Source organism: Pistacia vera, unplaced genomic scaffold (assembly GCF_008641045.1).
Source record: "Pistacia vera cultivar Batoury unplaced genomic scaffold, PisVer_v2 Contig583, whole genome shotgun sequence".
NCBI lineage: Eukaryota > Viridiplantae > Streptophyta > Magnoliopsida > Sapindales > Anacardiaceae > Pistacia > Pistacia vera.
The window spans coordinates 445,826-471,099 of NW_022196427.1; the positions used below are offsets into that span (position 1 = coordinate 445,826).

General features: G+C 41.0%; 2 protein-coding genes across 3 annotated transcripts; one reads left to right on the plus strand and one right to left on the minus strand.

The window, feature by feature from the left end:
- Positions 1 to 8,611: 8,611 nt before the first annotated feature.
- LOC116109575 lies at positions 8,612 to 9,829 on the minus strand. The gene has a single exon (XM_031395802.1). It carries the CDS (start codon positions 9,827 to 9,829, stop codon positions 8,612 to 8,614), a length of 1,218 nt encoding a protein of 405 aa, XP_031251662.1.
- Positions 9,830 to 18,146: 8,317 nt separating this feature from the next.
- LOC116109589 (protein LNK3) lies at positions 18,147 to 23,511 on the plus strand. 2 transcript variants are annotated; one of them, XM_031395818.1, is made up of 6 exons: positions 18,147 to 18,322; positions 18,987 to 19,362; positions 19,858 to 20,095; positions 21,419 to 21,535; positions 21,638 to 21,780; positions 22,807 to 23,511. In XM_031395818.1, exons 2-6 carry the CDS (start codon positions 18,995 to 18,997, stop codon positions 22,973 to 22,975), a joined length of 1,035 nt encoding a protein of 344 aa, XP_031251678.1. In that variant the 5' UTR covers positions 18,147 to 18,322; positions 18,987 to 18,994; the 3' UTR covers positions 22,976 to 23,511. The 2 variants fall into 2 exon arrangements, with proteins under 2 accessions (XP_031251678.1, XP_031251679.1); XM_031395819.1 differs by lacking the exon at positions 18,147 to 18,322 and having other exon boundaries at positions 19,035 to 19,369.
- Positions 23,512 to 25,274: the final 1,763 nt, after the last annotated feature.

A 25,274-nucleotide genomic window follows, 5' to 3' on the forward strand; every position in this document is an offset into this window, starting at 1 on the left:
GGCTAGGGAGTAGAAAGGTTACCTGAAGTCTAGTCGGAGACTGTGACTATGGCAGTGATATGAAGCTCTCAAGTAAGAACTTCGGGTGTGAAGGTGTAATGTCATGTCATTTGTGAGAGGGCTGACCTCTGTTTATATAGTGACTGTCTGGTCTCCCAATCCTAGTAGGAGTAGGAGTCCGAGTGTAACTCTGATGCAAACCCTAGAAAAGTTAGGGCGGTGGTGAGTTGTCTTACCTACATCCGAATAGGAAGGTGATCTGAACAGGAAAGTCACTTTGAGTAGGAAAGTGACCAGGAACGGGAAAGTTACTTCGAATAGGAGATTGAACAGGAACAGGAAAATGATCAGTGGGGGTCGTGGGCTCTGAACTGGCCTATAGGCCCATGAAGTGAGCTGGAACTGGGAGGCCCGTGCCCAGATGGTTTGGGCCGGCCTTATCTCGTATCAAATGGGATTAATTTGGCTTGGGCCTCTTTAGGACTGGGCCTGGCCTTTTCTTCGCTGGTGGTCCTGTTTTCCTATTTGGGCCAAGAACGATTTTTGGCCCTAACAGTTTGTCCCACACTCTCTGAGTTAAGAGTTTCTTAAGTTAGAGAGTAGGTAGCGCTCGAGGCGAGCTCGGTCTTCCTTCATGGATGAACGATCGTCGGCGTGGACGATCTGACTATTGCAGGTGAATCTTGGTTGGACATCGTTCGGCATCCATTCCTGACCTAGAGTATGCCATCATTGCATAGTGTGCCTGATCGGTGCGACGAGCGAAGGGAAAGAGAACCAGGCCCTGGACTCATGAGCTCGTTCTGTACGTCCGGCCGACTAGAGAGGTGAGCTGCAATATTATAGTCGGAGTGTTAGCTTGTCATGCCGGGTCGACTGAATTAAAGATTGAAATGAGGGTTCGCTCGGTCGAAGTACATGGGCGATCGGATGAGATAGCGGACCTCGATCGGCTTTCCACTTGTCTGCCATGGAAAGGTGAACGGTCGAGGCTTCCTGCCTCGTTCTTCTGAAGAGGGCTCGCATCGGGTCGTTCCAAGCTGATCGACTGGTTTGCCAGACCTACCGATCCGGTGAAGCATGCGACATTTTGAATGCTTTTGGAAGTCTAGGGTTAAGTCGGTCGGTAGGATCGGGCGATGGATTGGAAGAAATGTGGGAAGTTCACCATCGACTGTCCGTTCGTCCGCTCTAGAGGACGAATAGGCGAAGCCTCCTACCTCTTTTACCTAAAGAGAGCTCGGGCCGGGCCGCTCCAAGCTGGTCGACCAGTCGGGAGGTTCGCACGGGTTTGTGAATCATGGGCCCAACTGGGCCCATTTTGGCAGTCGCGTGGTGGCTCGGTCGGGAAGGCAGGGTGACAGGAGTGGCTTCTGCTGCAGTTTCCCAGGTTTCCTGGATCCCTACCACGTGTACGGTGGTGATCCGCTTCTAGTTTTTGAGGCAGGAAAACGAAAGGACGCGCTGACTCCCATCCAATCGCAAGCCGCCACATGTCTCGGTCTATCAGAATTTCCTTTTAAAAACAAATAGGTAGACTGTTCGTCTCCCATTCGCACTTTCTTCGCTCTTTCTGCAGAAAAACAATTTTTTTTCGTTTTCTTCATTTTCGTTCCAATTTTTCTTCAACAGCGGTGGATTCTGCCGGCGGAAGGCGGCTTTCTCATGGTAAACCTCTTCTTTCACGACGCCTTTCTTTTTGTTTGGTTGTTTGCTGAAGTTTCATAAAATATGATGAAGTTTATGAAAGTTTGAATGGTTTTGATTTGTTTTGAAGAGTTTAGAAGTGTTAGAGTTATGATTTTCTAGGATAGGCATGAATTTTTGGATTTCTGGTAAATTTCCGGCAAGTTGGCTGGATTTTTGGTGTTTTTCTGGGCGTTTTGGACGGAATTAGGAAGACGAAGTCGAGTTTAGGCATTACCTCCATTTTGCTCGGTCGGTCCGCCCGACCAAGTCGAGTGATTGATTGGTCTAAGTGGGACGTCCGGTCTATCCGACCGAGTGATAAGGGGAGCGTGTGAATTGAACTTTATTGGGTGATCGGTCACCCAGACCGAGTGGGAGATTTTGAGTTGCTGGGTCGGTGAGCAGGGGCGAGTAGACTATAGGTTGAGCTTGGAGGCGGGTCGGTCATTTGGGGCGAGCGAAGGGAGACTTAAGTCTCGGACCAGTTCGGTCGGCAAGAAGGGTCGACTGGGGTTTACTAGAACTTGTTTAGGTCGATCGGTACTGAGGCGAGTAATAATTGAGCGCTTGTGGGCTTGTTCGGTCGGTAACTCAGACTGATTGGTCATTTGACAATTATTTTGAGTTTAGGAACAAGGCTTGAGTTTGTCGGTCGGGTTGGGCGATTAAGCCAACATGTCAGATTCTGAATCAGCTAGTTCGAGCGGGATTGTGGCAGACCTAGGGGATGAATACGAGCGTGCCCCTACCATAGTGATGATGCCCGAAGAAGGCGTCCCGATTGGGGTGCCGACTGGAGTTAGTGTAGTTACCCCAAGTACGAGTACTCACAGCCCGAGTGGTTCGGGTAGGCATGGGGGAAGTGGGGAAGACTCCGAAGGAGCTGGTAGTCCATCCTCTTCCAATAGTGGCTCTAAGGGAGAACCGAGCCAACAGGGCAGCGGGATTTTGACTATAGATTATCCGCCCGTGCTGAAGGATAGTGATGTTTGGCGTATTCGGACCTTGTATCACATTCTGAGATCGGTTGATATCCGGACGCCGTGGTCGTACGAGCAGGTCGACTGGGAGGCAAAGGGTTGGATTAGTGTTTACGAGAAGTGGTTTCATGATGGGTTGAGGCTACCTGTCCCTCGTCTCGTATGGGAGGTATTGAACCACTTCATGATTGCCCCATCTCAGCTTATGCCGAATGCTTGGAGATTGCTGATGGCTTTGTAAGACCTTTGTGTTCGGAACCAATTGAGATTCGGGCTGCACGAATTGCTGTATTCGTACTTCTTGAAGGAGAATGACAAGGAGAAGGGTTGGTATCTGTTGAACTTGAGGCATGATCAGTCTCACCTGGTGACCGACCTACGGTCCAGTGATAAGAACTGGAAGGATCGACACTTCTACCTAAGGGGTCAGGCTATTTTTGGAGAGAGAGGTCAGGGCGAGATCCCGATCGGCTGGCAAGCTACCGGTGAGAACTTAGTTGTTTCTTTTGTACTTTTGATTACTAAATCTTGATTGTGTTTTTTGTTTGTAGAGCTTGAGTTCAATCGGGCTGGGCAGAGCGGAGACGGCTTGGACGTAGCGACCCAGAAAGTGTTAGCCATCTCATTGGAGCAGAGGGACTAGTGAGTAGTGCTAGCAGAGTCCAACCTGAGGACCAACATTCTTTGGGTAGGAGTAGAGGCGATACAGAGAGGTACTCCATTCCCCTCGCTGAAGCAGACTTGGGATGTGCTTCTGAGTCGATACTGCAACCATATCATTTTTGGTGAGTCTGGGCTGAACCCACTAACCGTTGGAGAGTTTGCACTTGCAGAGTCACTGATGAAGAAGTTGACCGTCCTAAGTGCGAGCGAATTTATCGCCCGACGCCGCGAGAAGAGGAGGAGGGAGTCTTTAGCCAGGGAGGACAGAAGAGCAGAGGATGTGTTAGCGATGTCGTTGAGTCAGTAGCCTACAGTTGGAGCTGGGTCGTCCTAGACCGCAGTCATGGATGAAGAGGCCGGGACGATTACCATCACGATTCTGGCTAATGCGTCGACTTACTCTGATGCGACTACCATGAATAAGCTGGCCAACTCATTTTTGTTCCCGGCGGACGAGGTGCGCCTTAACCAGATGGGTGCAGTTGCTGCGGCTGATTGGGGGGTAGCCCACGCCGTTCAGGTATGATAGTAGTATTCGATGATTTTGTTTCTGAATCTCGCTCTGATGGCAATGTTTTGTTGTGTAGGTACTCACTAGCAGTCTTCATCTGAGGAAGTTTGTCGTGGCGCAAGGAAAAATGGATACAGGATGTATCCAAGGCCAACACTAGCCTGAGCCAAAAGGAGGCGGCAGCCCGGAAGGCCGAGCAAGAGTTTCAGCAGCGTCTGAGGGATAGCGAGTGTGAGTTGGAGCAGTTGAGGCGTGAGTTGGTCGAGAAGACTGCAGAGATTAAGTCTTTGAGGAAGTAGTGTATTTCCATTGCTGATGACGCTATCATCAAGGCCCGTGGTGAGTTCATGCTTGAGTTCAAGGAAGGGAAGACTTCTTACTGGGATCCAGATGAAGACATCCAGCTCATGCGGGAGTTGTTGGAAGAGGGAGCCGGTCATCTGGGTTTGCGGGACGAGGAATAGATGCCTGACCTTACTAGTCAGTCAGGGCCGTCAGATGTTGGGGATGTGAGCGACCGGGCTACTAGGATGGGTGCTGGAGGTGCAGACATTATGACTGATCGGAGATGGAGGAGGCGACTCGTACTGAGGATAGTTAACCTAGTTTTTTCCTGTATTTTGGGGCCTGCGACGCCCTTTTTCTTAGCGTGTGCCGTTCTTTTGTATTTTGAACTGAGTCGTTTGAGGTCATCTGTTATTATACTCGATTGTTCTAACTTCTGATGCTTTCTTTATGGATGAATGAGTTCATTGTTTCTTTTCTTGTAGATGCACCAGGTTGTGTTTGTTACTTTAGTGTGACCTAGCGGCTAAGGCATGTAAGCCTTATGTTGGGCTAGGTTGGCGTTTCGCTTATTGCCGATGTAGGAACCATTCATTCGGTTTGGCCGACCGAGTATTAAGTCTTCGATTGGATGAAGTCAACCTGGAGGTGTGAGTTTTTAGGTCGGACGGGTCCGACTCGAAGGTGCGAATCATAGGTCGGGCTAAGCTGATTTGACGGCGTCTCTTCGTGGATCGGGCTGGGCCGATCAAAGATGATCCTGTAAACCGAGCGAGGTCGATTTAAAGATGTTTTCGTGAACCGATCGGGGTCGATTCGAAGGTGTTTTCGTGAACCGAACTGGGTCGATTCGAAGGTGTTTTCGTGACCTGAACGGGGTCGATTTGAAGGTGTTTTCGTGAGCCAAACGGGGTCAATTCGAAGGTGTTTTCATCAACCAAACAGGGTCAATTCGAAGGTGTTGAACCGAGTTGGGTCGATTCAAAGGTGTTTTCGTGAACCGAACTGGTTCGATTCGAAGGTTCGAAATCGTGGATCAGACAGGGTCGATTTGAAGGTGTAAACAATAATCGATCAACCGGAGTCGATTTGGAGATGTAAGATTTCTTAATACTACTTTATTAATATTTGGCCATGAGGCCGACTGTCTAAGAGGAGGTGGATATGCCCACTCATCTCTTTAAAAATAAACAAGGAAAAAATAGAAAAAAGATTAAGTTCACCTAGAAGTAGTAGCGCTTTAGGTGAACGGCATTCCAACTATTACTGATGTCTTTGCCCTCGGGGGTCTGGAGTTTGTAGGCACCCTTCCCTGCTTCTTTAGTTATCTTGTATGGACCTTCCCAAGTTGGGCCGAGTTTGCCAGAGTTGACCTCCTTAGTGTTTTGAAAGACCTTGCGGAGGACCCAGTCGCCTATCTTGAAAGTCTGGATCCTCACGTTGCGGGTTGTAATGTTGGGCGGCCTATTGTTGATAGAATGCGTTACGGACGCTCGCCCGTTCGTGTAGCTCGTCGACGGTGTCCAAGTTTTGGCAAAGGTTCTGGTCGTTTGATTCCTCGTCCGCTCATTGGAGACTGGTGGACGGGATTGACACTTCGACTGGGATTACTGCTATCGAACCGTATGTGAGGGAGAATGGGGTCTCGCCCGTTGACGAGCGAGCCGTGGTTCGGTATGACCAGAGGACTCCGGGTAGCTCATCTGTCCATGCACTCTTGGCTTTCTGTAACCGATTCTTTAGTGTTTGAATGATGGTCTTGTTTGACGACTCGGCCTAGCTGTTAGACTAGGGGTTGCGGGGGGTTGAGAAGCTCAACTTTATCCTCCACATGTCACAGAAATCCCTAAAGCCCGAGCTGATGAACTGGGATCCATTGTCGGTGACGATCTCCTTCGGTATCCCGAACCTGCAGATGACATTCTTCCAGATGAAGGTTTTTACCTCTCAATCTTTGACTTGTGCGAAGGCTTCGGCTTCAATCCACTTCGTAAAGTAGTCTGTCATAGCTAACATGAAGACTCGTTGTCCAGGTGCAGTAGGTAGTTTTCCCACGATGTCCATTCCCCACTTCATAAAGGGCCAGGGTGTGAGGATGAAATGTAGTCGCTCTGGTGGGAGGTGTGAGATTGAGCAAACCTCTGACAACTGTCGCACTTTTTCACATAGGCGGCCGAATCAACGAGCATGGTTGGCCAGTAATATCCAGCAGTGATCACTCGGTATGCAAGGCTACGTCCCCCAGCATGGTTTTCACATTCGCCTTCATGTAACTTAGCAAGGACACGTTAGGCCTCCTCTGGGCTTGTGCACTTGAGGTAGGGGCCCGAGAATGATTTTCTAAGAAGTTGGCCCTCATGTATAGTGAATCTGGCGGCTCTTGTTTTTAGTCGTCGTGCCTCGTTCTTGTCAACAGGGAGTTCGTCATGCTCCAAGTATCTCACTATCGGAGTCATCCAACAGTCGGCTAGTTCAACTCCCATGGCTTCCTCGGGCGGCTTGTTTGGTTATTGTCCCTCCCAGTTGGCAGGCCACTGCATGAATAATAGAGGGATGGACGAGGGGGAAGAGCATTTGAGGGCTGAGCCGAGATTGGCAAGAGCATCAGCGTGGGAGTTCTCTGCTCTGGGGATTTAGATGATGGAGAACTCATCGAATTGTGCCTGCAGCTCCTTGACCATGCTCAAGTAGGATGTCATCTTCGAGTCGCGTGCTTGATATGTGCCTTATAGTTGATTGACCACGAGCTGGGAGTCAGATTTCACTTCTAGTTTCTTTGCTCCAATTTCTTTGGCTAAGGAAAGTCCAGCTATGAAGGCTTCATATTCGGCTTCGTTGTTCGTGCACTTGAACCCACATCGTATTGCCCTTTGGATGATGTCTCCTTCTGGCGCGACCAGTACCACTCCAAGTCTGCTTCCATTTATGTTACTCGAGCCGTCCACTAAGAGGGTCCACTTGGATGGTGATCCGCCGTTCATGCATAATAACTCACTTTATGCTTGGGTGGTGGTATTCGGGGTGAAATCAGTAATGAAGTCGGCCAAGGCCTGGGATTTGACGGCGGTGCGAGGCTGGTATGATATGTCAAACTCACTGAGCTCTACTGTCCACTGCAGGAGTCGGCCTGATAGTTCCGATTTGTGCAGTATCTTCTTGAGTGGGAAGGAGGTGAGTACAACTATTGAGTGACACTGAAAGTACGGTCTGATCTTCCTGGATGCATGGATGAGGGCGAGAGCTAACTTTTCCAACTAACTGTATCGCGTTTCTGCGTCAATGAGTGACTTGCTTGCATGGTAGACCAGCAACTGCCTCGTTTCTTCTTCCCGAACTAGTGCTGCTGAGATAGCTGTCTTTGAGACCACTAGGTAAGAGTAGAGCTTCTCCCCGTCCACAAGTTTGGAGAGGAGAGGAGCGGAGGGGAGGTTAGGTACCTTTTCAGCTGTTGCAAGGCTTCTTCGCAAGAGGCGGTCCACTCGAACTTCTTGGACTTCTTGAGGGCATGGAAGAAGAGATGACATTTTTCGGTTGACCTGGAGACACAAGTTGGAGACGACATACCAAGGATTGCTCTGATTTGGTCGGGGTTGGCTTCTATCCCTCGTTGAGTCACCATGTAGCCTAAGAACTTTCCTGACGAGACCCCGAATCAGCACTTGACTAGATTTAGCTTCATGTTGTACTTCCTGAGGATGGCAAATGCCTTGCTGAGGTGGTCGAGGTGCTGTTCGGCCATCAGTGACTTGACGAGCATGTCATCGATGTATACCTCCATGGTGTCTCTTAGGTACTCGGCGAACATCTTGTTGACCAGCCGCTGGTAGGTGGCCTCGGCGTTCTTCAGGCCGAATGGCATCACCTTATAGCAATAGGTTCCCCTTTCCGTGATGAAGGCTGTCTTCTCTTGGTGGTCCGGGTGCATCAAGATCTGGTTGTACCTTGAGAAAGCATCCATGAAACTAAGGAGTTTGTGACCTGCGGTCGCATCGACTATCATGTCGATATGTGGGAGCGGGAAGGAATCCTTGGGGCAGGCTTTGTTTAAGTCCGTGAAGTCGATGCATACTCTCCATTTCCGGTTCTTTTTCTTTACGACCACGACATTCGCCAACCATTCGGGGTAGTGGACCTCTTTGATCATACTATTGCTCACGAGCTTCTCGACCTCTTTGTTGACAATTCAGCTACGCTCTGGTGCGAATTTCCTTCTCTTCTATTTCACTGGTGGGTGATCTGGGTCTACCTTAAGCTGGTGGACCATTGCTTTCGGACTGACTAAGGTCATATCAGCGTGGGACCAGGCGAAACAGTCTTGGTTCTGTTTGAGGAATTCTATTAGCTTCTCTCTTGTCTCGGGCTTGAGGCGGGACCCTATGTGTGTCTTTCTCTCGGGATCGTTCGGATGTATCTGTACTTCATCCAACCCTTCCATAGATGGTTGATCCGGATCAGTCGGTGGGGTTGTATAAGACTATAATTGCTATGAAGAGTTACCCTTGCATTTGAAGGCGGTCTTGTAGCAATCCCTAGAAGTTTTGGGGTCACCCTTGATCTCTCGTACCCCCCACTTGGTAGGAAATCTGATCGTTTGGTGGAAGGTAGATGTGACTGCCCGTATGTCGTGGATCCAAGGTCGGCCCAAGATGATGTTGTATGGCGAGGGGTAGTCGATTACCAGAAAAATGGTCTGTTTGTTAACTCCGCCGGCGTAGATAGGGAGGATGATCTCCCCGATAGTATACTTCTGCTTAGAGCTGAAACCAACTAGCAGCGTCTGCCGCTTGTTGATGTTTGCCTCTTCCAATCCCATAGCCTTCACTATTTCGAGAAATAGGATGTTTGCTGAAGAGCCTCCATCTACGAATACTCTTTTTACTAGGATGTTGGCGACCTGTAGGGAGATGACTAGGGCATCGTGATGAGGAGCGGCCAAGGCGACCGACTCTTCATCTTCAAACTGAATTACCTGATGAGTGTGTGACCGCGAGATCGGATGTATGGACTGGACTTCATGGTGGTGGTTGGCTCTGGCGTATCGCTTGGCCGATGAGTAACTTACTCCATTGATCTCTGATCCTCCGGAGATGAGCGAATAGAAACCTTTTGGTGTAGGTTCTCGCGGAGGTGGTGATGGTTCTTTTGAACTCTTATGGCTAATGGTGTTCTTCCCCTTATCGGTTAGCAGATCCCGGAGATGTCCCCTCTTTAGAAGTGCAGCGACCTCTAGCCGTAAGGCGATGCAGTCTGCGGTATTGTGCCCATGATCGCCATGGAACTCGCACCATTTGGTCTTGTCTCTCTTTGCCTTGGGATTGAGCTTGCCTGGCCACTTAACAGTGGATCCCATTCCCTTCATAATAGCGACGACCTGGGTTGGCTCGACATTGAGGCCATGTGTTGTTTGTTTAGTTTGGCCGTTCATCCCGTGAGGATGAGCCGAGCCGAGCCGAGTATGTGTTGGAATGGTCAACTGGATGTAAGGTAGGATGGTTAGATTGGGCTGGTTTTGTGGATGAGGGCTTTCTGCCACCGGATCGTCTTGATCTTGATGCTGGGATGAATCGGCTAAATGATGTTCTACTAGCATATCTTTATCTCCATGAATCAGGATAGAATCGTCAATCGTAGACGGGTTTAACAAACGCGGCCTTCTGTCGGAGACCGAGGGTCGGTGCTCTGGCGTAAGGAGAGGTTGCATGGATGGAACAGGGGTGCGGAACCGATTGGGGGGTACGTGGCCAGGCAGGAACTCTAGATCGTAGAATTGACTAACCTTCTCCTTGAGAGACTGGTTTTCTGACTGATGGACGCGTTTTCTGTCTGGATTGCATTGTTTTCGGCTTCCAATGCGGTTACCTTATCCGAGTTCTGTTGCATGAGAGCGGTTAGAGCTTCCAGTTTGGCCTCGAGGCCGGGATTAGCATTGTCAGAGTTGTCAGCCATGGGAAATTGCTCTACGTAGCAGGGTTCGTCGAGTCGAATGATTGCTAGAGGCCCCACGGTGGGCGCCAAACTGCAGATGTAAAAATCGACCTGTACGAAAGGGGGGTCTGATTCCGTGAGGTTGAGGCCATTAGCGATCCGCTGCACCTGCACACGTAGAGAAACAAACGCGTGAAGCAAACGGGAAACACCAGGGTGGTGTTTGTCGTAGGCACTCCGACGCTTAAGTCAACAAGACTGAAAAAAGCTAGTATAGTAAGGGCTAGGGAGTAGAAAGGTTACCGGAAGTCTAGTCGGGACTGTGACTACGGCAGTGATATGAAGCTCTCAAGTAAGAACTTCGAGTGTGAAAGTGTAATGTCATGTCCTTTGTGAGAGGGCTGGCCTCTGTTTATATAGTGACTGTCTGGTCTCCCAATCCTGGTAGAAGTAGGAGTTCGAGTGTAACTCTGATGCAAACCCTAGAAAAGTTAGGGCGGTGGTGAGCTGTCTTACTTGCATCCGAATAGGAAGGTGATCTGAACAGGAAAGTCACTTTGAGTAGGAAAGTGACCAGGAACGGGAAAGTTACTTCGAATAACAGATTGAACAGGAACAAGAAAATGATCAGTGGGGGTCGTGGGCTCTGAACTCGCCTATAGGCCCATGAAGTGAGCTGAAACTGGGAGGCCCATGCCTAGATGGTTTGGGCCGACCTTATCTCGTATCAAATGGGATTAATTTGGCTTGGGCCTCTTTAGGACTGGGCTTGGCCTTTTCTTCGCTGGTGGTCCTGTTTTCCTATTTGGGCCAATGACGATTTTTGGCCCTAACACCTACTACATTGTCAAAATAATAAAAATAAAAATAAATTCATTACAATTATAAATGTACATGTACTAAATATTTCAAAGATTTAGATCATTATTTTTATCAAAATTTTTAAATTTATCACTCTTGTATAAAATTCTTATCTTCTNTCAAAATAATAAAAATAAAAATAAATTCATTACAATTATAAATGTACATGTACTAAATATTTCAAAGATTTAGATCATTATTTTTATCAAAATTTTTAAATTTATCACTCTTGTATAAAATTCTTATCTTCTTGATTGAATGACCGATTAGATAAATCATATAAATATTTTAAAATTTTTATCCATTCATTTTTTTTAATTCACGAAAACATCAAACAACCTATCAAAGTTTGATAAGAGTGGCAAGAGTCACAAGGAAGAAACAAGGATTACCAAAGTAAGCCTAAAGAGAGAAGAAATAATAGAGAACTTTTCTATATTGTATTATGTTTTGTATACTTGTACATTGTCCAATTTATACAAAAATGTATGTGTAAGAATGTAAATACAATCCTGTAATAAAGTCATAATTACATAAAATCAAGAAGATTGATGAAAAGTAATATTTGGAATCAAGGCGTAATCACAACATTCTGGAATCAAGGCGTAATCACAACATTTGATATTCCATCACTTTCCCTCAAGCTTGTGACTTGTATATGTCATAGACTCCAAGATTGTGGCATGTATATGTCATAGAGTCCAAGCTTGTGAAGAAGGTATGAATGTTGTCTGCTGCATAATAGTTTTGTAAAAATATCCACTAGTTGTTCCGAAGTATGAATGTTTAAAGTCTTAATTATCCCTTATTGAATTTTTCCTCTAACAAAGTGACAATCAATCTCTATGTGCTTTGTTCTTTCATGAAACACTGGATTTGTTGTAATGTCATTTGCAACCTTGTTATCACAGTATAATTGAACAAGTTTTCTTACTTGTAACTCCAAATCTCCTAGTAACCCAATAATCTAGGTGATCTCACATGTAGTTTTGGCCATGGCTCTATACTCAACCTCTGTTGATGAAAGTAATACCGTCAGCTGTTTCTTTGTCTTCCAAGAGACGAGTGCTCTTCCAAGCTTTATACAAAAACCAGTAAGTGACTTCCTCGTCATTGGACATGTGGCCCAATCCGAATCGTAGCATGCTGTGATGTCTAAATTCCGGTCTTGAGGTAAAGGAGTCCTAGGCTAGAACAACCTTTCAAGTATTTGAGCATCTTTATTGCTGCATCCATGTGGTATTGCTTTGGCCCATGCATGAATTAGCTGAGAATGTATACTGCATAGTTAATGTCTGGTCGTGTCATGGTGAGATAGAGAAGTCGGTCTACAAGTCTTTGATAATGTGAAGGATCCTCTAGTTGTAGATCTATTTCTGAGGATAATGCCCCACTATCATACTCTTGAGTGGTGACTTGGTGTTTTATTCAACCAGAATGACACTTGGTTTGCATGCTGATAACCCAAAATTTGATGCAAGCTTTAGAACATATTTGCATTAACTGAGAGATATTCTTGCCGGAGATCTTACAATTTCAATTCCCAATAAATATTTTGATTCTCCCAAATCCTTTATTCGAAAATGTCTGTTGAGGTGCTCCTTTAAAGTTCTTATGGCCGCTTCATCATTTCCTGTGATTAGAATGTCGTGGACATAAATGATGAGGGAAATGAAAAATTTACCTTTACGCTAAGAAAAGAATGCATAATCATGCTTAGATTGAACAAAGCCTATGCCTATGAGTGCTTTTGTGAATTTTTCATTCAATTGATGAGATGTCTATTTTAAACCATAGAGAGACTTTCACAAACGAAATATTGTGTTCTCCTCCTGACCGTAAAGTCTAGGAGGAAGGTCCATATAAATATCTTCATGTAGATCACCATGGAGGAAGGCAATGTGAACGCCCAACTGATGCAAGGACTAGTCTCGAACAGATGCAACTAAAAGAAAAACTCGTACAATAACATGTTTGCCAACATGGGACAATGTCTCTTGATAATCAAAGCCTTCACACTAAGTAAAGCCATTTGCAACCAATCGAGCTTTATATCGTTCAACTGAACCATCAGCACGATGTTTGATTTTGTATACACATTTGCAGCCAATATGTTTCTGGTGAGGAGGACGAGGCACTAAGTCCCATGTATGATTATGAGTAAGGGCAGGAAGTTCATCAGTCGGCTTGTCACTAGTGAGTATGTTTAACAACATCAGAATAACTTAAAGGTTCTTGGTCGACAAAAACCTGGTTGACACATATCCTATGGGTAAAAGAAAGACAGTCATAGCTGACATAATTGGAGGTGGGATAAGGTGTACCTAAGGAAGCCAGTATTATGGGACAAATATAATCAGCTATCTAGATAAGAGATTGAGTGATACAGGTGGACCGTTGTTTAGGAAATGCCGAAGGTGGCACAAGAGACTTTGGAAGAGTTGATGGTGAAGTTGTCACTAGAAGGAGACGACTCTACTTCTAGGGAATCAGAGGCAAGACTAGTGGGTGATGGAGAGTTTGAGTCTGTTGAAGGTAAACTGATGTCAATAGCAGGAAGTATGGTAAAAAAGGCTCCTAGTGGAGAGGCAGATAAGTCTTTTTCCAGAAATTTAGACAACTACTGAGAAGGCAAGCTTGAACTAACATCATTGTTGATAAAGGGAAATTTTTTTTCATGGAAAACAACATCTCGAGAGACCAGAAGTCTGCTTTCAATTGGATCATATAGGCAACAACCCCTTTTAGAGCATGAGATATCCCATGAAAATGCACCAAGTGGCCCGAGGTCCAAATTTATTACGTGACCCAACAACGACAGAGTAACAAAGACAACTAAAAACACGAAGATGACTGTTGTCGGGTGTTTTACCATAGAGCACTTGGGTCGACATGCGATTGATCAGGTAGGTAGTTGTGATCACACATTCACCCCAAAATTTAACTAGAACATTGGCTTAGTGTTTAAGGGCATGAGCTACTTCTAACAAGTGTTAGTGTTTTTGCTCAACTACCTCATTTTGTTGAGGAGTGTAGATGTAGGAACTCTTGTAAAGAATACCAAGGGACGAAAAAAGTGAGGAACATTGATTGCTAAAAAAATCATGAGCATTGTTAGTCTGGACACGTTGAACTGACGAATGGAATTGGGTAGTAACCACCTAGACAAAAAAATTCCTATTATGGGTAAGGGTTTGTGTTTTTGAATGCATTAGGAATACCCATGTCCCATGCGAGAAGTCATCTACAATGGTCAGAGAAAATCTTGATCCATCACGATTAGGGGTGTGATAAGGGCCCCAAATGTCAAGATGGATTAGGGCAAACAAACATGTAGTAGTAGATATGCTGTGTGGGAAGGTTATACGGGACTGTTTTACAAGTGGGCACATTTGACATTTTGTTTAAGGAATAGACGCACTGTGACCCAGTCTTTGATGGAGAATAAAAGAATTTTTATTGATACAATGGGTAGTTTTATTATCTGTAATACAAGAAGATAAACCTTGAAAATTATTGGAAAATGCATCAAGAGTCTAGTAGTATAAACCATTATTGACTCTATTCAAGCCCATCAGTTTCCCAGTCGAAGGGTCCTAAAATTCACATGTTTTAGAAATAAATTTTAAGCGGCATCTATTATTAGTGAAAATTTTGGAGATGGAAATAAGATTGAAATGAAAGGCAAGAACAAATAGAACATTCTTAAGCACTAAGTTAAGGTGACAATTCCTATGTGGGTGGTCGGTACAATATTTCCGTTCAGCATATGAATGGAAATGGATGATTTAGTGGATATATAGGGATGAGAAAAATATTTGGGTTACAAATGATATGATCACTAGCCCCTGAATCAATTATCCAAACGTCATCTTTAATAAAATTTAGGAAAAAATATGTACTTGCGTAAGATTTCATAGGTGCTTGTGGAATTTGATTCAGCATTTGCAGTAACTAATTGTACTGTTCTGTCCTGATCATAGGTGTTGAAAGTTGGTTTCTAGTAGGAACGATGGTAACCTAATGAACAGATGAATTGTTAGTTTTGTCCTTGTTGCTCGTATTGGGACGCCCATGTAACTTCTAGCAATTATCTCGATTATGATTCCATCTCTTCCAATATTCGCAAAACAATTTTCCTTTTCCCGTTTTGGATCCAGACCCGTTTGATCCATTGGACCCGTTTGACCTAATGTGTGATGTGGCTGCATAAGGACCGTTGGATCCTTGTAAAAGATAGAATAATTTCTAGCTGTTGGATTGCAAAACTTGATCTGGGCCCTTCGTTCTTTCATATAAGAGGACATCATTTGCAAAGTTTGGAAGCCTTAGCCGCTCACTTAAAAGAATTTTTCTCTAAAGCCAATAATGCCGAGGACGCCGTCCATGCACCAGTAAAAGCCATAACATTGCTGAAATGAGCACCGTCTGTAATAACTTGCTGTTGACTCTCCTTTTGGACAACCAAGTGAAAAATGCGGCGAAGAGCAGGCGATGGTGAGGTGGTTAGAATTTGAGTTCTGAAAGGAAGGAAAGTCTCGTTGAGGCTAGGGAGAAAACGGTCGAGTCGTTCTTGGTCATGGATTCTTTGGAATTGAATGAGGGTTGCCAGCGATCCATCAAGGGTCTCTTCAGTGCGTCTAATTCGTTCCATACAGCAGATAACTTGTTTAAATACGCAGTGACCGTTGAATTCCTTTTGTTGATGTCGGCAAGTTGTTGCCGAAGAGTAAAAATTTTAGCCAAATCTAACTTTTCATACATCTCTTTTATGGTTGTCCACATTTCAGCAGTTATTTCAGTCAGCGACATTCCGACTGCCATTTCCGAGGACAAGTAGTTGCTGATCCAAGATCGAAACTATGCCATCAATGAAACTTTCCTTGTCCTTGGTTATGAGGGCTCGCTAGAGATCGCGAGCCTAGGTGGCATAGTTTTCGGATCCGGTTAATGGTTGTTTGATGAGGATAAGTTTCGATCCATCTGAGGTCGGTGCATACAACACATCCCCTGGTTCTAGGTGATGGCCGATGACTGGAAGCATTTGGAAATTAAATAGGTAGGGATTTGTACCCATTTGGTGAGAAGGACTCGGATTATAGCCTGGTATGCCAAACAAGGATGGAAATGGGTTTGGGCTTGGCTCAGTGGAGGATGGATTTGGGCCAGTTGTTGGGTTTGGGCCAGTTGAATTTGGGTCATTTGCAGATGGATTTGGGCTAGTTTCAGGAGGATAGGAAACCAGGCCTGAGACACCCGAAGTTGGGCCTAGTGTTGGTTCACTATGGGTTCATTTTGGGTCAGCAATGGTGGGCTTTGTTTTGTAGGGTTTGTGTTTGGATGGGTTGTCATTTGTATTTTTTGTGGAGATTGGTTGTTCTAACCGAGTATCTTTGTGTTTTTGTAGGGAAAAAAAAAGTGGTTAGATTAAGGAATTCTAATTGAGTATTTGTTTGGTTTTGCAGGGACAGAAAAAAATAAATTTAGAAGAGTAGAAGCTGGATTAGGTTGAGATGCTTTGATACCATGTCAAAATTTGATAAGAGTGGCAAGGAAGAAACACGGATTGCAAGAGTATGCCTAAAAGAGGAAAGAAATAACATAGAACTTTTCTGTATTGTATTATATTTTGTACACTTGTACATTGTCTAATTTATACAAAAATGTTAGTGTAAGAATGCAAATGCAATCTTGTAATAAAGTCAAAATTAGATAAAATAAGAAAGATTGATGAAATATAATATTTGAAATCAAGGAGTAATCACAACACTATGAAATCAAGACATAATCACAACATTCTATATTCCATCACAACGTCATCAAGTCTTTTTGTAAAAAAAATAAAAAATATAATTTATTTATGAAAATAAAAAAGCCTCCAAAAACGAGGTTAATTTAGTATTATCTTTTTAGTATTATCATTATGTTTAGTGTATATAATTTGCACATATTTTAATTAATTAAGAATGAGTAATATTATTTATATAAAGTTGGAATTCTATTTCATTTGATAAGTTTATATGGATGTTGTGATTCTCACACTAGTATACGTAATCTGTCGACATATCATGATTGATCGAGATCACGTGAGTTCACGCGCGGCATATTTTCTTGGGAAAATAACACCCGTATTCTCCTCTTCTTTGTGGCTCTCATTTTCCTGTAACTCTACACGTGTGTCAGTGTCTTCAAACCGCCACATTTTTTCCATTATTCCAATGTTGCCCTTGTTCTGGCTAGCGCGCTGTCAGTCGGTCTCCCTACCTGCTCACCACGTGGCAAACAAATCCACGCCTCTCCTACCACGTGTCCATATCAACCAAATCTTTTAACCTCTTGATACGAGAAGCCTTCACAATTCACAATCGTCAACGTGTCATCCCGCAATTACCAAATTAGACACGTAAAGCATGGAACCCTTTAAACTCAAGGTTCGAAGAAAGTACAAGAATTTTGAATAGCAACAATATCTCCAAAAATTTAATTAATTTATCATAATACTCTTTGTTTAATGATATATTATACATTTTTTTTAATTTTTAATTTTACTGTTTAAAGAGTAAATATTTATCAACCAATTTTACATAACAAACTATAATTAGAAAAAAGAAATTAATGGTTAAATTATTGTTTAATTTAATACAATAAACAAAAAAATTAAAAAACCTAAAATTAATTAAATTGTATACATAAAAAATGAATAAAATACAATAATTTTTTATTTCATTTCCCAAAATAAAAATAATCTAAAATTTTGTCTTAAAAAGGCTTTAGTATTCATTATAAAATAATTTTTTTTTACTTTTTATCTCTTCAATTTTTGTATAGTTAAAAAAATTAAAGAAATAAAAATTAAAAAGAATATATAATTAAGAAAAATAAAGCTTTCATGTGCATTTGTTACCATCCGAAATTTTTAGGTGTGATGATTTTCTTCAAACCTTGTAAGAGGAAAATTTTAAACCCCTCATTTGGGATAAGCACAGGGGTATTTTGGGAAAACTGAATTTGGTGGTCCATCCATGACTATGATCCAACTTGATCTCCTTACCATGTTTCACCAAACTGTGGGCCCGTTATCGCCACGTGGACCCGTGAGAGTCCAGTTTTAGATGGAGCGTTTTAAACCACTAATTTAGGCATCAATTTTCAGCCACAAATTTTATAGAAAGCAGCTTTCTCTCACTAAACTTTGACTCAGTTTTACTTGTAAATATTTAAAGTAATACATAAATGAATATAAAGCTTTTTGCATCTTGAAGATTGATAACAACTAAGTTCAAGTTCTGCTTAATTTCTCAAGATAACAAAAACCCTTCTAAATTCTCAGTTCTTTTCATCTGGGTCTGCCTCAATTTTCTGAATCACAGTCTGGTCTGCTTCATTGTTTCTGTTAACTAAACACAAGGTGGGTTTTTTATTATTTATTTTGTTATTTTTTTCGCTGTTATACTTCATGTATAGTTGATTCTTGCTTCATGATTTGGTTTCTTCGCTAAAATTTTGAATTTTATGTAATAATATTTGCTTTGATTTGTTTTTATATGTTGTTATATGGGGGAAAAAAAAAAAAAACACCAAAAGGAATTTAATATGCCTTTATAATTTCCTTTTCTCCTGATAATTGAGTTTATGGAACTGGTTCGGTAAGATGATGAATTTTGTTTGATTGTTGTGTAAACTATGTGTAAGAGTTTTGTAAGATTCTGCTTGTTAATTGATCAGAAGTTACTGTTTATTTTGATTTTATTTGTTTAATTCTTGGTTATTAATCTAGATTTTGTTACCACAAGTAATATTACTTTGGTTTCCTCTTCTAATGGTTTAATAGAATCTTTAGAAAAATGCTCTGTCCTTGGATATTTTTTAGCTTGAATTTAACTCTGATTGGATTTTAGATGTTCTGCTTATGGAGTAAACATTGAATCTGATGCTTTTGAAATTGAGGCAATTCCCGATTCTGCAAAAACTGGAAAAAGTAACAGGAGGAACTTAAGATCTATGGTCTTCATTTGTTGCAGCATTTGTAGTGTTTTTTGATATTATGGAATATGTTGATTGTTTTTGTTCAGATAATCTGATGGAGTGGTATCCTGGAACTGCTATGGATGATCTTGTTGTTCCCAAGGATCAAGATTTGTCAGACACGCTTCCATCATCTCCAGAAATCTGGTCAAAATGGGGAACGTATTCCCCTGAAAGTTCATTGTCGCCTAACAATTTCTTTAATAATGATATGAATGTGACTGAAGAAGAATTGAACTTCAATGGTTTCTGTAACGAAGTTGAGATGGACGTTTCCGTCCAGGATAAAGATCATTATAGTGGTTCAAGTGTTTGTGGAGGATCATTGGAGGAGTCTCTACAAAGGACTTCACTGTCATGCAGTCGGCCAGATTATGAGCTCGATCCACTTGCGGGGATTGAACAATTGGATGACATATTCTTGTACAGCGTAACTTCTGGGATTAAGATACTTGATTTAACGCCAGTAGGAATCATATAGTTTCTCAAATGTTTTAGGCTGTACATATATTACACAGCATACTCAAACACCCCGTGGAAATTAAGTGCTCCAAAATGCTTGTGTGTTCTAATAGAATATACACTTCGACTGGGTTCAGGAAAGAAAATTGCAGGCAGCATGACAATTGTATAGTATTTTATATCTATTGTCTCCTGCAAGTGATCTTATGCCATTAGTTTTGGTTAGGACACTCACTTCCTTTGTTATGACATCTTCTAGATGACAATTTTGTTCCTGTAGTACTATATAGAACACAATACAACCAAATTATGTTCCCGGAGTTATGCAGAACACAATAGAGCCAATCAATATCCACGGGATGTTCGAGTATACCTGACATTAGTGTTTCACCTTTTTCAATTGAATGTGTATTTCTGATTTTTTGTCTCACTTCCTCTGATTTTCCCTTTTCGCAGGAGTTCCTTACTTGATGATCAGCCCAGGGATGAAGATATCCACAAGTTGTTTGGTGTGTTGCCTGCTAATAACCGCTTGACAGACATGACTTTAGATTCAAAAAGTGGTTCTAGCGACAAACATAGTATAGGAAGCTCCAAGTATCTGCAAACGCATGCATTCTCTCCATCAGTGGGTTGGGAGGAAGAAGTTGCAGCTTCTCCATTTATTCCCTGCAACACCAAGCAGAGACTAAAGGTGAGATATCCTTTGTGCTTATTAAATTTGGAAGTGACAAGGCATTAGGGTAGTAGTGGTTCTAGTTGGAACCACCAGTCAGTGTGGTTCTGTGCTCAAATCAACAATGTCTTGGTCATCACTTTGAGTCAGCTAACACTACCTAAAAACGTGAAGTACATAAACATGGGCTATGATATATATATATATATATTTTTTTTAATTCATCATTCTTCCCAGGTTGGCACGTTATCTCGTATGAAGGTCAACAATGTTTTGGCTATTGGTGTTCTAAATTTAATATTACTCTGTTGTTTCTTTGTTGAGCTTTTTATTTCCTGTTCTGGGAACATTTTTCAGAATCTGAAAGGATCATATCAACAATTTTTAAAAGTCAAAATTTTACTTAGACCTTGAATCTTTTCATTTGTTTTTATGACTTATTTGCCTTTGCCTAGCCACAGATGAGCAGTAGGTTTTGTCATAGTCCCTTTAACTTTTTTTTTTTATTTTCTTATTATTATTTTTATTTCATGATTATATGTTAGAAAAAAGCTTTGAAATTGTATTGTATAAACTTTTATTTCTATCGCAATAAGATGGAGAATGGGGCTCTATCTGATATTATCATTAACGCTTGGTTGTTTTGTTGTGTGGTGCACAACNAAATTTTACTTAGACCTTGAATCTTTTCATTTGTTTTTATGACTTATTTGCCTTTGCCTAGCCACAGATGAGCAGTAGGTTTTGTCATAGTCCCTTTAACTTTTTTTTTTTATTTTCTTATTATTATTTTTATTTCATGATTATATGTTAGAAAAAAGCTTTGAAATTGTATTGTATAAACTTTTATTTCTATCGCAATAAGATGGAGAATGGGGCTCTATCTGATATTATCATTAACGCTTGGTTGTTTTGTTGTGTGGTGCACAACAAACTCATATTTTGGTCTTCGTTGCTTAGTGTTCTCTGTTAAAACCATATCAATAGTTTATTCTGTGCTAGAGTTTTCTATACTGTTGACATGTAGCATAGTTCATGCATCACGATGCTTACTCTAGCCAAACAGGGTTGGAGCTGCATGAACATTGACGCATGGGAGTAGAGGGAGGCAATAACTTATTTCCAAGGGGGCCCTCATTATAAAAATCTTAAGAGTATTATAGAGGCACACAGACACAAACATGTGGGTTGAAGTGTGTGTACTCCGCCACACAATACACACACACATAGACTGACGACAAATATACATGCAGAAAAGGTTATAGAATGACCTCATGTCCTTGTTGCTGTAATGTGATTTGATATTTTTCTAGAACTTATCATGGTATTTTTTGTTAAAAGGCACCGGTGGTCAGGCGCCAAGTTCCTTCAGAGGAGAACACTGCAAATGAACTTGTTGCTGATGAAACATCACTTGAAGAATCTGTGCTGCAGGAGCTCAGAGTGGTGATGGAACAGGTGAAATGACTAGGAATTCAGAAGCTTGTCAATCACATTGACATAATATTTTATAATATTAAGATTATAGTTGCTAATTTTTCTGTATTTTAATATGATCAGATGACTGATAACACACGAATTTTCTTTCGTGATGCCTTGTACCGGCTTGCTGAGAGCTCAAAACAACATGTGATAATATTGCGGCAGAGTGGTGACTCTACTGCAGAAACTCCCCTTGGGGCAACTCATGATACACACATGAGGTAATTTGTGTGCACTTATAATTTTTACTTTGTGTCATCTTATTAGGTTTTGTGGTATTAATTCCTTTTTGATGAAGTTATTTTAATACATTTCAATGGATGTATATTTGAGTCAAAACTTGAACAGTGATCAAAAGCCCGCTTGTCACTTCATGCAATGGCAACAAGCCAGTCATATGTTTCTTGAGCCAATATCTGTCATTACTTGGGCATTTCCAACTCAAGTACTCCCTGAAATTGCTCTGCATATACAGGACAGGATTCCAAATAGCCCTTAATATTTTTTTCATATGTATGGGAGTCCAAAAGATCTTATACAAGGACCTGTTTTAAGGCAAATTTTGCTTTACCCTGTATATCTTATCTCCACTCTGACATAAATCAAGTTCTCGTGTAGTATCAAAGATCAACTAAGTGATAAAGATGCATATATATATATATATATGGACAAACAATTATATTCTCTTTGGGTTTAGTAGAAGTTTTGCATTTGCCAGCACAAAATAAATTTAGGTTAGGAGGTAACCTGATATCCTGTCTCTCCTTAGATGTTTGACTGTGGACCAGTGTTCAACGAATGTGTCAGTTGTTAAAGACAATTTTATTTGTTTTAATTATTTGTCATTTGAGTCTATGAAGATCAGAGTGTTTGTGTTTCAGTGAAATCGTGGGTTAAATGACCAGGTCTAGGGAAAAGCAAGCAATGGAATCAGAAATCAATGTCATTGACAGAACAACTATGTGATAAATCGAGTTCTTGTGGTATCAAAGATCAACTAAGTGATAAAGAAGCGTCTATAGGTTTAGTAGAAGTTTTGCATTTGCTGGCACAAAATAAATTTAGGTTAGGAGGTCACCTGATATCCTGTCTCTCCTTAGATATTTGAGAGTAGACCAGTGATTCAAAGAATGTGTATGTTGTTAAAGACAAATTTAATTTATTTTAATTATTTGTCATTTGGTTCGGTTCTATGAGGATTAGTGTGTCTAAAAGTGTTTTACTGAAAACATGGGTTAAATGATCAGGTCTACGGAAAAGCAAGCAATGGAATCAGAAACCAATGTTGTTGACAGAACCATTGCAAATCTCATGTTCAGTAAGATGGACGTGAACGTACAAGGCACCTCTGTTGCAGCAGAAATAAATCTGAAGCAAGAAGTAATGAGCGTGGCTGAAGTTCCAATACTTAGTTAGAAACGGGGAGCAGGATCACAAGACGACCACTCCAATCGGCCGCACATTCGTCATTTCTGTCGGGCCGTGTTGGCAAGTGAAGGCCGTGATGCTGAAGTTCCAATGCTTAGTTAGAAACACCAACACATAGCGCTGGGAAGATTTCTTGAAAACCCCTGCTGCAAACACATGAAAGCTGTCAATCTTCTTGGAAAACAACCTGCAGAAAATGAGTGAAAGATGCCATAATATGGGAAGAAATAATCTGAACTTTGTTCTGGACTCTAAACGTATATGTACATATTCTAGGTCTGAGGATTCAAGCTGCATCAGCTCAGCTCAGTTTTGATTGATATTTATATTAGGTTATAATTACACGACTTGACAAAGTAAAATTATGTATGTAATTGTGTTGTGTTTGATTGTAAAGCAGATTATTTTAGTAGTAATTGAGTTACATATAAGTTGAATCTCCATGGACACTTATTCTGAAACTTGTCCACTTTGTGGCTTTTATATGTTTTCTATTTCTTAATGAAAGTTGTTTTACTCTGGTCTTTGCATTTTTTTTGCCAATTGAAGAGGACCCTTTCGTCAATTTTCTCACAAGAGACTTGGACTCACGTTTCTATTGCAATAAAATTTTCACATCAGAATCCATGAATTCATGGGGGATTTTGACATTTCTTGTAGAGGTGCTAGATCATTAATTTTCAATTATTTTTTTTTTTTTTGAATTATTTTGTTATTTTTTCGTGAAGAGGAGTTAATACAAAGATTTAACGAAGAGGTTTGTTGAAGACTAAAGTAAGGCATTGATGATTAAGGCGTCCCAATGTGAATGGTGAAATCCTTTGGCATTCTCTTCGTTGAATGCCTCCAAAGCATTATTTATAGGAATAATGTTACATTTATAATCTTTTATTATAAATTTTCTCTCGTAACTTTGACATAACAACTCGCAATTAATCAACTGTAATTTATCAGGTGAGACTTATTATGAGTTGATTAATTACCAATTATCACATCGGGATTGTGAGAAGAGGTTATGGATGTAACATTATCTATATCGAGACTGAGAATTTGTATTCCAAGGAGAAAATCCTTAAAAGGAAAATTATGAGTTTTCGACTTACTGACATATGACTACTAATCTACTATAAGTTCAAGTTTTACTGTTGTTAGTATCTTTTTTTCCTTCTAATTGCCTTTCAGCAATGGTGAGGTCTAGCCATTGTTGATTAAAGATCGGCTTATTTGGCGATGGGCACTTCAGACAATGAGGATAAAATTTTCTTGGTAATGAGGTTTTGGTGTTGGACACGTAGCCATATTCCGACTAAATCAATTTTACCTGTAAAATATAAAAGAATAATATTACGTTCACAAACTATTCTTACTAACTTTTTCTTACAAATACGATGTGACAATTAATTTGTAATTGATCAGCTTACAATGAGTCTCACGTGCTCAACAATGAGTTTCATCTTATCAATTACGAATTGTCGTGTCGCTTTTGTGAGAGAAAGTTAGTGAGAAGGATTTGTCAATCTATTTTTATTGAATATAAAAATACTTTTTCAAGTTAAAAATAAATTTTGTATATTTTGGATGTAGAAAATTGGTTACGATATTGTTATTTATTACCTTGTTATTTTTTGTTGACTTGTCCACAATGATTATGCTTTAGCTTAAGAATAATACTGTGATAAATTCTTTTGGATTGGTTGAAAATTGATTTCTCATAAAACCCTCGATTACTCAATTATATTTAAGAAATACTTATTAAAGATATGTTACATTATTTAATTATATATTTTTAAACAATAATAAATAAAACTGAAAATAATCAAATATTTAACCTCCAATTAACAGTTATTTTAGACATTATTCATTCTTCAAAGAATGGAAGGATAAAATGATAACTAACAATAATTTTGGTATAAACTAGTACTAAAATAAAATCTTTGAGTAATATTTAGAAATTAACACTTGTCCTATTTGCTATAATTTAGTGGTGTAATTGTAATAAAATAAATAAAAGACTGAAAAGTAAAAAAAAAAAAAAAAACAGAATAAAGAGAGTAAAAAGGAAACACCACGAATCAATGAAATGGCTCAGTTTCTCTATTGTCAAAACAAAACATTGGTAAACCAAAGAGTAAAAGGGATTTAATATAGATTCTTGAGTTTGAGTTCTTCCAAACACTAATAAAGGTGATCACATATGAAATTTATTTGATCATTTATTTTAAGGTCTCGAAGGATAAATGACATCTTAAATTAAAAAAAAAAAAAAAAAAGACAATACAACTGTCTT

Excerpts from the sequence above, each read along its gene's own strand:
- LOC116109575 (XM_031395802.1), bottom strand. The coding sequence starts at position 9,829 with ATGCAACCTCTCCTTACGCCAGAGCACCGACCCTCGGTCTCCGACAGA.
- LOC116109589 (XM_031395818.1), top strand. The coding sequence starts at position 18,995 with ATGGAGTGGTATCCTGGAACTGCTATGGATGATCTTGTTGTTCCCAAG. Across the intron at positions 19,363-19,857 it reads CAATTGGATGACATATTCTT|GAGTTCCTTACTTGATGATC; the intron begins GTACAGCGTAAC and ends CCCTTTTCGCAG. Across the intron at positions 20,096-21,418 it reads ACACCAAGCAGAGACTAAAG|GCACCGGTGGTCAGGCGCCA; the intron begins GTGAGATATCCT and ends TTTTGTTAAAAG.